Source organism: Mobula hypostoma, chromosome 18 (genome assembly GCF_963921235.1).
Source record: "Mobula hypostoma chromosome 18, sMobHyp1.1, whole genome shotgun sequence".
Classification (NCBI taxonomy): domain Eukaryota; kingdom Metazoa; phylum Chordata; class Chondrichthyes; order Myliobatiformes; family Myliobatidae; genus Mobula; species Mobula hypostoma.
This window is the reverse complement of record NC_086114.1, coordinates 68,745,554-68,759,392: the sequence shown is the minus strand read 5'-3', so window position 1 is coordinate 68,759,392 and position 13,839 is coordinate 68,745,554. Positions and strand designations below refer to the sequence as shown.

General features: G+C 42.1%; 1 protein-coding gene across 3 annotated transcripts in view; it reads left to right on the top strand.

The window, feature by feature from the left end:
- The window catches only part of adpgk (ADP-dependent glucokinase), a 37,683-nt gene that overhangs the window by 1,294 nt on the left and 22,550 nt on the right, over positions 1-13,839 (top strand). For 2 of the 3 annotated variants that reach the window (XM_063071062.1, XM_063071061.1), the window contains exons 2-3: positions 2,247-2,472; positions 5,283-5,345. In XM_063071062.1, coding sequence (XP_062927132.1) covers positions 2,247-2,472; positions 5,283-5,345 — 289 coding nt within the window. The remainder of the gene's footprint in view (positions 1-2,246; positions 2,473-5,282; positions 5,346-13,839) is intronic. The other variant, XM_063071063.1, reaches the window with a different exon arrangement.

Here is a 13,839-nt window from a genome sequence, read left to right as displayed (position 1 = left end):
GGGGTTCTAACGTGTCAATTTAAGGTCTCATTTTGGTTGGTTTCTTCTGGGTATACCCTATATTCTGTCTGGGTACCCTCCAACCTAATGGCATGAATACATGAATATCGATTTTTCCTTGTGGTAAGCAAATTCCTCCCCCACCCCCACCCCCACCCCCATTCCTCACTCTGACCTCAAACAAGATAAAATCTGCAGATGCTGGAAGTCCGATCAACACACAAAATGCTGGAAGAACTCAGCAGGCCAGGCAACATCTATTGAAAAAAAGTATGGTCAACGTTTCGGGCTGAAACCCTTTGGCAGGACCCTTCAGCACAAAATGTTTCCCACAGGTGCTGCCTGGCCTGCTGAGTTCCTCCAGCATTTTGTGTATGTGTCCCCCACTCTGACCTTTCACTTCTCACCTGCCTATTACTTGCCCTGGGGCCCTTTTATCATCACCTTTCTTCCACTGTCCACTCTCCTCTCCCACCAGATTTTTTCTTCTCCAGCCCTTGACCTGGCTTCAGCTCTCATCTTCCAGTTGGCCTCCTTCCCCACCCTCCACCTTTTTATTCTGGCTTCTTCTGCCTTTCTTCTCAGTCCTGATGAAGGGTCTCTGCCTGAAATGTTAGCTGTTAGCTCCTTTCCATAGATGTTGCTTGACCTGAATTCTTCCAGCATTTTGTGTGTGTTGCTTTGGATTTCCAAAATCTGTAGACTTTCTTGTGTCAGTGGTTGACTATTTGGGGCACAGATGAGTCATTTCTTCACCCAAAGAATGATCCTTTCAGATTCATCACTCAAGGAGGCTTTGAGGTTGTCACTGAGTATATTCAAGACAGAAATGCGAAACAAGTAGTGAACCGCAGTTCAGTCAGTATTTATGGCACGAGGAAGGGAGTTGACCATTTTGGGTGGTATCTCTTCATTACAATTAGAAAGATGAACAAACATGGGTGTTGTAATTTGCAGAGAGAACAATGTGCTTGATAGTGTAAAACTAAGGTTGCTTAGGCAAGAATACTTTCAGAGTTGGTAGCTAGTTTAAAAAAAATTAGAAAATGTGGAATAGAAGATGCCTGCTGTACCCAGTATGAGTTTTTGCATCAAAAGCGGCCAGTTTGGTCAAACAGGAAAGCTGGTTTCCTCAGTTTATGGATTTCAACATTGAGTCCTGAAGGCTGCAACATGCCTTGACAGAAAATGAGTGTGTTCTGTTTTTCATACTGATGTTGGGATTCATTGGAAGAATTACAAGGCCAAAAGAAAGTAGATGGAGTGTGTGACAGAGAATTAAAATGACACACAGCAGAAAGCCAGGGATCACTCTTGGGGATTGAATGGAACTGTTCCGCAAAGTGGTTAACCAATCAGTATAGGCGGGACCACATCACGATTACAGAATGCAACATGTAAGGTGTGTTGGTGAATTTCTATTCAAGATGGAGATTGATAGATTTTTGCAGATGAAGGGAACCAGCAGATGTGGGTCAGTGCTGGGAAGTATTGCTGAGGTGAAAGTTTAGTCATAATCTTATTGAATGAAGAAGCAGGCACAAGGGGTTGAGTGGCCTTTTCAGTTTCTGAGGGACAAGTGGAGGGTTGGAGAGGAGAAGCAGGGGATGATGGCTGCAGCATAAGGACTCGGTGTGGATGGAATGTTGCCTTTGCACTATCACTGAGCTTCGGTTCTTGTCAATGGGGCGAAGACTTTTGACATTTTTTGTTCACTGTTGCCATTGTTGGCAATGTTCCTGTTGACACTGGCCAATAGTTTTCAAGTTCTAGAGCAGTGGTTCATTCTGCGGGTTGCAGAGGATCCAAAGAGAGTTATGAGATTCCCCACCAAGTCAACCCCGATAACTTTTAACGGTTGATATACTTTTATTTGGTTCATTCAAAATGTGCTGAGGAGATTTAAAGACTGTGAGATATCACAAAATATTAATTTGTACTGCATTAATATCAGAACAAATCAAGTGTACTATTACATAATTTGGAGAGAAATAGGAAAGGAATGAAGGGAAGCTGTCTTAATGTAGTCAGATAGGATGAGCATCACATTCGGCATGGGCGAGGTGGACCATAAGGACTTGGTTCTGTGGTGTATGTTTCTGTCGTTTACTGAATTTTAACTGAAAACACATGGGTGTGACCAACATTTGACATTAAGAGCTATAAGCATGTCTTCAGCCACTTGTGGTGGAGTATTGGTGTGCTGTGAGCGGTGGTGGTGCTGACTGCTTCTTCCTCTCGGACAGGGTGAATGCCTGTGTGGATGTGGTGGTGTGCGGCGTTGGCCTTTTAACAGCTCTGGGCTTGAACCCTGGTAATCGAGTGGATCATGACATACTGCAGTCGACAGAAGATCTAAGGGAAACTTTCTCTTATTTCATGGAGAAAGGAGTGGCAGCCGAACGATTCTTCGCTGAGAAGGAACGCTTTCAGAACATTGCTCTGGCTGCATCCAAGTACCCAGGAGCTAAGGTGCAGCTTTTGTTTACTGAGCAACCTATGGGTGAAGGTACAATGTTAAAGCACAGAGGCAATGCAAAGCCCAAAACTATAGAAGTAGCAGGACGAAATGAGATGAATTGGAGTCTTTAAATGCACCATGTTTGTAGTTTAGAGAAAGAAAGGAACATTTTGAAGGTGCAAACTTTTATTGAATTTAGGGAAAGGATGCATTTTGATCAGGAACCAGTGTGAGGGGTGATGTTAAGTTTAAAGAGAAATTTACTTTCTTTACACACTTTCCATGGCATGAGGATGTGTTGGTGTGTCTAACAGACAAAAGTGGTTGAAGGTTTCATTTGGAGACAAATCCCTCTGGAACTCCTGAGGCACCCGGATGCTGTTTCCTGGGGTTTAACTCTTAGCCTTTGCCTCTGAAATGAATATGCTGCTTTGAGGAGGCAAGTAGGTGAATGTAGGATGACTAATTTGAAGGTTAAGGTTGTCTTGTGCAAGTGAATTTCCACCAAACTGGTGGAAAGAAAGGCAGGAATTTGTTGTAACTCTATTTGGCTATTCAGTGCTGAGGAAAGCTTTAGATAGAAAAAAGATGTGGATGCTGAAGTTAATTTGGATAGGTTGAGGGAGTTGGGGCTTTTCTCTTTGGCGTGAAGGAGGGTGAGAGATGACTTGATAGAGTTGTACAAGATAATAAGCGGCATGGATGGAGTGAGCAGCCAGAGACTTTTACCAAGGCAGAAATGGCAATATGAGGGGGCATAATTTTAAGCGATTGAAGGAAAGTGAGGGGTCAGAGGTAGTGTTTTTTTTCCCACTATAGAGTAGTAGGTGTGTGGAGCGTACTGACAGGTGGTGATGGAGGCAGATACATTAGGAGCATTTAAGAAACTCATAGATAGGCACCTGGATGATAGAAAAATGGAGAGCTCTGTGGGAGGGGAGGGTTAGATTGATCTTGGAGTAGGTTAAAAGGTCAGCATAACATTGTAGGTTAAGGGGCCTGTATTATGCCGTAATATTTTATGTTTTAGTGGCAAATGTAATTTAAACCAGTTTAGTGTGAGGTAATGCATTTGGGAAAGTGAAATGATGTAAGATGCTCAACAGTAAATGAGAGGGTAATGATGGGTACAGCAACAGGAGATTCAACCACTCACAATTAGATAGCAAGACAGATCAATATGGTGGTTGAAAACCTTACGGATACTTGCTTTATTAGCTGAAGTTTAAAATATAAAAGCAGAACCAGTTATATTACGACTGAGCTATTCTGGACATCACATTTCAAGAAAGATGTGAGGAGTAGATTTGCCAGGACTGGAAAATTGTTGCTTTCAGGAAAGATTTGATGAGTTATGATTGTTTTCTTCAGAGTAGTAAAGGCTGAAGAAGGAATTTAGGTGTTTAAAATTGATGTCTTGTTAGTGTAAATAGGAAGGAGTTATTTCTCTCGAAGTGGGCAAAAACTAGGGTCCAGAGTAATTGGCAGAAGGATTAGAAAGGAGTGATGGGGTATGGGGTGTGGCGTGTTCTGCCTGAGGGAATAGTGAAGGCAGGTGCAGTACTTGGATGAGTGCTTGAAAAGCCCTGATGCAGGCACACTGCTGCAAGTTGCAATTGGGTAGGGTTTGAATGTGCAGCTGAATAGCCTTTTGTATCATAATCTTTTTTGTAATTGTGTGAATAACATTTTGTCTGAAGGGTGTGAAATGCACTGTGCAAGGTGTAATTCATGCACAAATTTGTGTAATTTAAAAGTAGAAAAAGTATATGGATTTGTGCTGGCTTGCTTGTAGTGTAGTTGGTGAAAAATCCTATTACTGTGCGGGGCATTCCAGAGTTCAATTCCGGCAAGGTGTATGTTCTCCCCATAACCATGTGGATTTCTTCTGGATGCTCCAGTTTCCTCCCACGGTCCAAAGTTAGTAGGTTAATTGGTCATGATTAATTGTTCTGTTAAATAGGTGAGTGGCTGGAGAGCACAGCTTGTTGGGCCAAAAGGGCCAGTTCCATGTTGTATCTCTGATTAAATAATACAGAAACAAATACATCTGAGCAAATTATCTTCTGCAGGCCTGGGTCCAGTGAGTGAAGCTGTGGTCCATGCAATGATGTTACATAAATGGTGCTGCTATTCTGATGGTCTTTCAGTCTACACATTTCTGTGGTGTAGAGGAAAACACAGTTGACTGGTTTCCAGGAGAATGGTGTGAGATTTAAAATGAGCTATATTGTACTTTGTAGATCAATAGCTGGCTAGAGTTTATAAAAGGCTGATTAGGCAAGCTGCCAAAAGCCATGTAGTAAAATACCTTTAGTAGCTGAGAGCCAGTCCTTACAAAGAAAACTTTTGTAAGTGCTTCAGGATCCTGTAAACAATGTCATGTTAACCAGCAATTGTACCTATGATCCACCAAAATCCAGACACATTTTAACTTTTTAATATCGTATTTTGTTTGCAATTTTTTCCACCTTTGAAGATGTCAACTCATCCCCGAGGCTATAGGCCCAAAGGTGCCAACTCTCCCCAGGGCTCAATAGAATAATAGAGAATTGTACGGAGCACTGAAATTGTGGTTTAATATTTCTATTATAACCGAATGCAGTTATTTCATAATCTTTGCAGTGAATGTCCAGCAGTTAAGTCAGTGTAGGTGGGGACAATTTGAGAGAATAAATTTGTGGATCAGACTCCATTAAAGTGATTTAAGTTTTCTGATTACCCACTTGCATTATTGAGACTGATGCTCTTTGACAGTTTAAATTGATGGTGCTGATGAGATGAAGGCATTCCTAACTTATTTTTTCTCTCGTCTTTACAGCACTTTGTGGGTGGAAATGCTGCTCTCATTGGTCAGAAGCTAGGGTCGAATGGGAACCTTTCGGTTAGTCTATTATTTCTGTATTCTTAGTACTGTAAAACCATGGTCGTAACTTACATATTCGTGGGAGAATGAATGTACATCATTTCTGCTGTTGAATCTGGTGATATTCAATCTGCAGGTTCTTTCTGGGGTCCAAGAATGAGTTGAAAACTTGTTGCTTCACGATCGTTTATTGAAAGTTGAAATCAAAGATACAGTCACAGAGCACGTGAAACTATTGAACAAAAAACTAAGACAAAGTCAAGAACTAACACCTATGCTCTGTCCGCCAGAGAAAGCAGGATCTCCCAGAGGCCACGCATTTTAATTCCACGTCCCATTCCCATTCTGATATGTCAATCCATGGCCTCCTCTACTGTCAAGATGAAGCCACGCTCAGGTTGGAGGAACAACACCTTGTATTCCGGGGTAGCCTCCAACCTGATGGCATGAACATTGATTTCTCTAACTTCCGTTAATGCCCCACCTCCCCCTCGTACCCCATCCCTTATTTATTATTCCCCCCTTTTTTCTCTCTCTCTGTCCCTCTCACTATAATTCCCTGCCTGCTCTCCATCTTCCTCTGGGCTCCCCTCCCCCTTTCTTTCTCCCTAGGCCTCCCGTCCCATGATCCTCCCCTTTCTCCAGCTCTGTATCCCTTTTGCCTTTTCCAGCTCTTCGCTTCATCCTTCCCCCTCCTGTCTTCTATCATTTCGGATCTCCCCCTCCCACTTTCAAATCTCTTACTATATCTTCTTTCAGTTAGTTCTGATGAAGGGTCTCGGTCCGAAACGTCAGCTGTACTTCTTCCTATAGATGCTGCCTGGTCTGTTGCGTTCACCAGCATTTTGTGTGTGTGTGGCTTGAATCTCCAGCATCTGCAGATTTTCTTGTGTTTACAAGAACTGAGATGGCGCTTTTTGCAGAGACAGACACTTTTATGCTGAGTTAAGGCAAATTCCCGAGGTAAGCAAGGGCCAATTAGAAGGCATGCAGGTAGAGCATGTTTAACACTTAGCCAATGAAAATGGAAGATGATAAACTTTTGTGATTGTTATATCGCTTTGACACCAGCAGGTGGAGTCAAACAGCACATTGTGAAAAATACTTTATTGATCCCAAGGGAAATTACAGTGTCACAGTAGCATTTCAAGTTAAAAATACAAACTATGTTTGTGAAACTACAAGTTCTTGCTAAAAATTCATTAATTCAATGAATACCTTATTAAAAACAAAGAAGAACAGATTCTAGCACTGCTGAACAAGAAAAAACCATAATCATTGATCATGGTTCTGGCTTCGTCAGCGATTAGAGATTTACCTTGAACATCGTTGGCTCCATTCTCTCATACATATTGTTAGGTCTTGTGGTTCTGTTTCTCTCTGGATTTGGGTCTATTCAGTGCTGGTTGTCCCTATAGGTGTAGCAAACTTGCTGATCTCAGGGTGAGGCTTTTTTTGATGACAACTCTTCATCTGCCACAATGAGGCTACTCTCACGTTGGAGGAGCAATGCCTTACATTCCATCTAGGTAGCCTTCAGTATGATGGCATGGACATTGATTTCTTAGGTAATTTCTTTTCCTCTTCCTCTTATCTCTTCACCTCAGCTCCCCGGTGCCCCTCCTCCTTCCCTTTCTCCTATTGTCCACTCTTCTTTCCTATCAGATTTGTTCTTCTCCAGCCCTTTACCTTTTCCATCAGTCATCACCCAGCTTACTTCATTCCCTCCCCCCTCCACCCACCTGACTTCATGAACCATCTTCCAGCTTGCCCTCCTTCCCCTCCCTCCACCTTCTTATTCTGACATCTGCCCCTTTCCAGTCTTGCTGAAGGGCCTCGGCCCAAAATGTCAACTGTTTATCTATCTCCATAGATGCTGCCTGAGCTGCTGAGTTCCTCCAGCATTTTGTGTGTGTTACTCTAGATTTACAGCATCTATAGATTCTTTTGTGTTTATGAACAGTAGTAGCTTCCTGGCTTTCACGCCTGCCACTGTTCAACAGACAATCAATTGAAATACCTTGACTGCACACAGGTGATCTCCATTTAACTAATTATAGATTTAACTAATTTTAGAAAAACAGAGGGCTATAGGTAAGCCTAGTAATTTCTAAGGCAAGGACATGTTCGGCACAACTTTGTGGACTGAAGGGCCTGTATTGTGCTGTAGGTTTTCTATGTTTCTATATGACTTCTAAAACCAATTGGCTGCACCAGTGATGGTTTGGTGTGTCATATTAAAGGGGGTGAATACATGCAATCAATTATTGTGTTTTATATTTGTAAATAAATTAGACCAATTTGTAGAAACTTGATTTCACTTTGAAATAAGAGTCTTTTCTGTTGATTGGTGTCAAAAAAGCCAAATTAAATCCACTGTGATTACTTCCAAGGTGGGGTGAATACTATTTACAGCAGCGGTCCCCAACCACCGGGCTGCAAAGCATGTGCTACTGGGCCGTGAGGAAACGATACAAGTCAGCTGCACCTTTCCTCATTCCCTGTCACGCACTGTTGAAGATGAACAGAGGGTTGCCAACTGTCCTGTATTTGCCGGGACATCCGGTATATTGGGCTGAATTGGTTTGTCCCATACGGGACCGCCCTTGTCCTGTATTTTCCCCCGCTAAGGTAGAGTGTTCCTATGAAAACTTCCGTGCCGAAATGGCGTGAAGCAAAGAAGCAATTACCATTAATTTATATGGGAAAAATTTTTGAGCGTTCCCAGACCCAAAAAATAACCTAACAAATCATACCAAAAGACACATAAAACCGAAAATAAGTAACACTAACATATAGTAAAAGCAGGAATGATATGATAAATACACAGCCTATATAAAGTAGAAATAATGTATGTACAGTATAGTCAGGAAGATGAAGGCGAAACCGATTTGTGGGGGAAAAATCGGCACGTACGTGCATGTGCACGTCACGCATGCACACACATGCCCGCGTAAGGCTTCATGGTCATGGTAGTCTTTCGTCGGGTAAAGTGTCCCGGGATTTGACTGCTACTTCTGTCCCTTATTTGGGAGTGAGAAAGTTGGCAACCCTAACTGTAAAAGACATGCTGAGATGAGTTTAACCCGACTTGAACACCCCCCGCCCCCCCCCCCCCCCGGGTCGGCTGGTCCGCAAGACTATTGTCAATATTAAACTGGTCCGCGGTGCAAAAAAGGTTGGGGACCCCTGACTTGCAGTCACTGTACATGTGCCAAAGACTTTTGCTCAGTACTGTAATTATAGTGGAATAACATTGTTACAAAAAATAGTAGAGCCCAAGTCCCTGAGTGTCATGGCCTGAATCTGATGGTGATGGTACACCTGCTTAATTAAGCAATTCCTTAATTCCTTAAAAGTCCTTCAGACTTTTCTCTTTAAATCCATGTCCTTTGGCGTTTTAACATTTCCACCTTGGAGGGAAAAAGGCTCTGACTATTTATGCTCTTTAAGCATCGCATAATTTTAGTTAGTTCTGTCAGACCATCTTCTTGCCCTCCAGTGCTTGAGAGAAAGCAATCCATTTTTGTCCATCCTTATAGGTAGTACATTCCAATCTGAACAATATCCAGGACCCTCTTCAAAGTCTCCACATCTTTCCTATAGTGTGGCAGCTACTTTAGCCACTCATAAGACAAGTCTTTCATTGCAAGAATTAGCTGAGTGTTCCTATTTTGGACTGCCTCCAACACAATTACCATCATCAGGTGCCGTGCCCAGTTTGAGCTTTGACTGCCATGGCCCACACACTCCTGTTTCGGGTCAAGTGGATCAATTCATTGGTATTCATTTCCAGTTCTCTGGCTGCTGTCTCCATCATCATTTGTCTTTGTCTTCCTCTTGCTTTCTTCCCTTCAACCTTTCCCATAATTATCGTGCATTCTAACTGTTCTTTCCTAATCACATGTTCAATGAAGTTATGTTGCCTTTTCATGTTCTCACACATTATTTCTCTTTTTGTGTTTGTTCTGTTCATGACATCCTCGTTAGATATTTGTTTCGTCCATGATATTCTTTGCATCCTCCTCAAAAACCACATCTCTGCTGCTTCAATTCGTTTCTTCATGTTACTAGATATTGTCCAACATTCTGAGCCATATAACATAACTGGATAAACATAACATTTCAGTACTCTGAGGTGGGTTGTCATGCCTAGTTTAGTATTGGTCAGTATACTCTTCATTCTCGTAAAGGTGTCCTTTGCCACCCCTATTCTTTTGATGTCCAAGTTGCACCTGCCATCTGATGTCACCCAGCTTCCTAAGTAGCAAAAGTTCTGTACTTGTTTTATGCCTTCCCCATTTATTCTCAGTCTGCAGATAGGATTCTCCTTCTTTTTGGATATCACCATACATTCTGCCTTTTTGCAATTGATAAATAAACCCATTTTTGCACTTTCTTCAACAACTAAGTTTTAAGGAGTTAGAATGCACGGTAATTATGAGAAAGATTGAAGGGAAGAAAGCAATCAATTAAGTTTTGTAGTTCTTCCTCCGTACTTGCAATTAACACAGTGTCATCTGCATATCTGAAATCATTGATGTTTTCACTGCCAACTTTGATTCCCAAGATGTTTCTTATTTTTTGTAATGTTTCACTGTACACACTAAATAAATCAGGGGAGAAAACACACCCTTGTCTAACGCCTCTTGATTTTCGTAAACTGACTCACTTCTGCATCTATAGCGGCAGTTTGTTCCCAGCACAGATTTCTCATTAGGCGGAGGTCTTTCGAATCTAGATCTAGAGTTTTCTGTAAAATATTTCAAATAACTTACTGTGCTTCACTTTATCGAATGCTTTTGTGTAGTCGATAAAACAAACAAACGAATCTTTTTGCACTTCAATAGCTTCTTCTGATAGTATCCTTAACATCAATATTGCGTGTCTTGTACTTTTGTCTTTCACAAAACCACATTGTTCTTTACCTATTTCAGCTTGTATCTTATTTTTAGCTCTTAACATCAAAATTCTTAGAAGTATCTTTGTGATATGACTCATTAAGCTTATGGTCCTATGTAATTCACATGCTATTGCTCCAACACAATTATAGACTTCCTTAAATAAGGAAATCAAAGCAGTAATCCAGTTGTGGCTGGGCTGCAAGAAATCATATCAGCAACTAGCCTCCCTCCATTGTCTCTGTCTGTACTTCTCACTGCCTCAGTGAAGAAACTAGCATAATCAAAGACCCCACCCACCCAAGACAAGAATGTTCTCTCCACTCCCACCGGATGGAAGATAACAAGAGCCTGAAAGCTTGTCACACTAGGCTCATGGACAGCTTTTATCCCATTGTTATCTGACTCTTGAACAGACCTCGTGTACAATGAGACCTCACAATCCACAATCTACCTAGTTGTGACCTTGCTCCTTACTGTTTACCTGCACTACATTTTATCTGTAGCTGTTACTGTTACATTCTATATTATTATTATTTCACCTCCGTGTACTGTCCGTGAACACTATAAGACAAATGACCTTGGTAACATGTGACAGTAGTGAACTAATTCCGATCCTAATGCTCTGCAATTGTAACAATACTTATCTGCTTCTAAGGTCCAAACCTCTTGCAGAAAAAGCCAAAATACCATTTAACTTTTTAGCTACTTGTTGCACTTTCCTGCTAATCTTTGTTTTATGCTCTTTAAACTTTTGATTCCTCGTACTGAAGAGCATGAGCTAATGTGTTCCCACATTAAACTCTACTGCCAAGTCTTCATCTAGTTATTCACCCTGTCTATATACTGCTTTCGTGTCCCAAATATTGTCATCACAACATGCCTCCTTTCTCTTTCAGTATCACTGCAAAAAGACGGGTACCTTGCATTCTGCCCCCACCCTCCAGTCATTAACTATATTGGAAATTATGGAGGTCCAAAAAGTGATCCATGGAGCATGCCACTGGTTATGTCCTTCCAGCCTGAAAAAGACATCTATTCTACCTGCTTCTACACTCAGTGGTCACTTTTTTAGGTTTTTTGAAGGAGTGAGTGAGAGACATTGTTGCAAGGCAGGAACCATTTGAAAATGTCAAATCTCAATGGGAGTGAGTTTTATTTGAGCCAATAAAATGGGTGATGTAAGCAAAGCAGTCATTTTTGGAGCAGGAGGCTTTGACTCAACAGGGTTTGGTGAGAACAGGCTTGGGCAAGCACTGGCCAAGGATCTAAGAAAGTTTTTCGAGAAAGTTTTTTCTTCTTTGTCTATCATAGCTGAGAACGGTTCCAGAGGTAGTGGTATGTTCTTTGTGTGAGATGGGGGAACTGTTGGAGACCTCCAATCTCCCTGATTACTACATGTACGCAAAGTGCGTTGAGCTGCATCTTAGTGACAGTGTTGAGGAATTGTATCTGCAGTTCCATAACCTTTGACTCATACAAGAGAATGAGGAGGTGATAGATAGGAGCTACAGGGAGGTAGTCACCCCTAACTTGCAGAAGGCAGGTACCTGAGTGACTGCCAGGACAGCTAAAGGGAAGACGCAGCCAATGCAGAGAAGCTCTGTGGCCGACACCGCAATAATAAGTATACCATTTTGGGTATTGTTGTGGGGGGTGGTGGGAGGATGATCTACCAGGAAGAAGCTGCAGTGACCTGATCTCTGGTGCTGAGTCTAGCTCTGTGGTTTAGATGGGAAGTGGGGAGGAGAGGGATGCAGTAGGCACAGGGGAATCCATAGCTGGAGGAGCAGACAGCAGATTCTATGGATGAAGGAGAAACTCAGATGGTATGTTGTGTCCCAGGTGCCAGGTCAGGGATGTCTCAGATAGGATCCGCAGTGTCTAAAGGGGGAGAGTGAGCAGACAGAAGTCATGATGTATATTGGTACCAATGATGTGGGTAGGAAAAGGGAGGAGGTCCTGAAGAGAGATTATAGGGAGTTGTGTAGAAAGCTGAAAAGCAGGTCCTTCAGAGTGGTAATCTCTGGATTGCTGTCTGTCCCGCGCCAGTGAAGGTAAGATGATTTGGCAGATGAATATATGGCTGAGGAATTGATGCAGGGGACAGGGTTTCAGATTTCTGGAACATTGGGATCACCTCTGGGGAAGGTATGACCTGTACAAAAAGGATGGATTGTACCTGAACCTGAGGGGGACCAGTATCCTTGTGGGCAGGTTTTCTAGAGCTGAGGAGACTTAAACTAATTTGGCAGGGGGAATGGGAAACTAGGTGGTAGGGCATTTGGTATACAAGTTGATGCAGTGTGTAGTGAGACTGAGGAAGGACAGGCAGATGACAGGGCAAAATTTCAGGATGAGTTGAAGTGTAATGGGAAAAATCGTAAAGAGTGGCGAATACAGGACTGGGGGTGTAATGTTTGAATGCAAGCAATATATGGAATAAGGTAGGTGATCTTGTCGCACATTTAGAGATTGGCAGGTATGATGTTTTGGGCATCACTGAGTTGTGGCTGAAAGAAGATCATAATTGGGAGCTTAACATTCAACGATACACTTTGTGTTAAAAGGCAGGCAGGTAGGGAGAGGAATAAGGTGACATAGGATCAGATGATATAGCATCCTTGTGAATAAAGCTAAGGAACTGCAAGGGTAAAAAGATTCTGAGGGGAGTTATATGCAGACCTCTGAATAGTAGCTAGGATATGGGATAAATTGCAACAGGAAATAGGAAAGATATGTAAACAGGGCAATATTGCGAGGGAGTGGGGGATTTCAATATGTAGGTAGATTGAAAAAAATTGGATTGGTGCTGGATCCCAAGAGCGAATTTGTAGAATGGCTTTTTAGAGCATTTTATGGTTGAACTACTAGGGGAGAGGCAATTCTGGATTGAACTAGATTTGATTAGGGAGCTTAACGTAAAGCAACCCTTAGGAGGCAGTGATCATAATATGGAATTCACCCAACAGTCTGAGAGGGAGAAGATGAAGTCAGATCTATCAGTCTTACAGTGGTGTAAAGGGAATTTCAGAGGCATTGGAGAGAAGCTGGCCAAAGTAGATTGAAAGGGGACAATCGCAGGGATGATGGCAGAGTTTTTGGAGGTAATTTGGGGTACAGGATAAATACATCCCAAAGAGGCAGCACAATAGCACAACGCTTCAAAGAACAGGTGCTAATTGTAAGGAGTTTGTATGTTCTCCCTGTAATCATGTGGGTTTCCTCCCACAGTCCAAAAATGTACCAGTTGGTGGGTTAATTGGTCATTGTAAATTGTCCAGTGATCAGGCTAGGATTAAATCGGGGAATTGCTGGGTGGTGAGGCTTGAGGGTCCTACTCTGTGCTCTATCTCAATAAATAAAATAAAATTTTAGAAGGAAGTATTTTAAAGGGAGGATGAGGCAACCATGCTGACAAGGGAAGTCAAAGTCAGCATAAAAGGAAAATTTGTGGGAAGTTTTTAAAAACCAACAGATGGCAACTGAAAGAGCCATAAGGAGAGAAAAGTTTTTTTTTACAGATATATAAAGAGTAAAAGAGGTGAGAGTGGATATCGGACCACTGGAGGGGTAGTAATGGGGGGACAAAGAAATACTTATGTATTTTG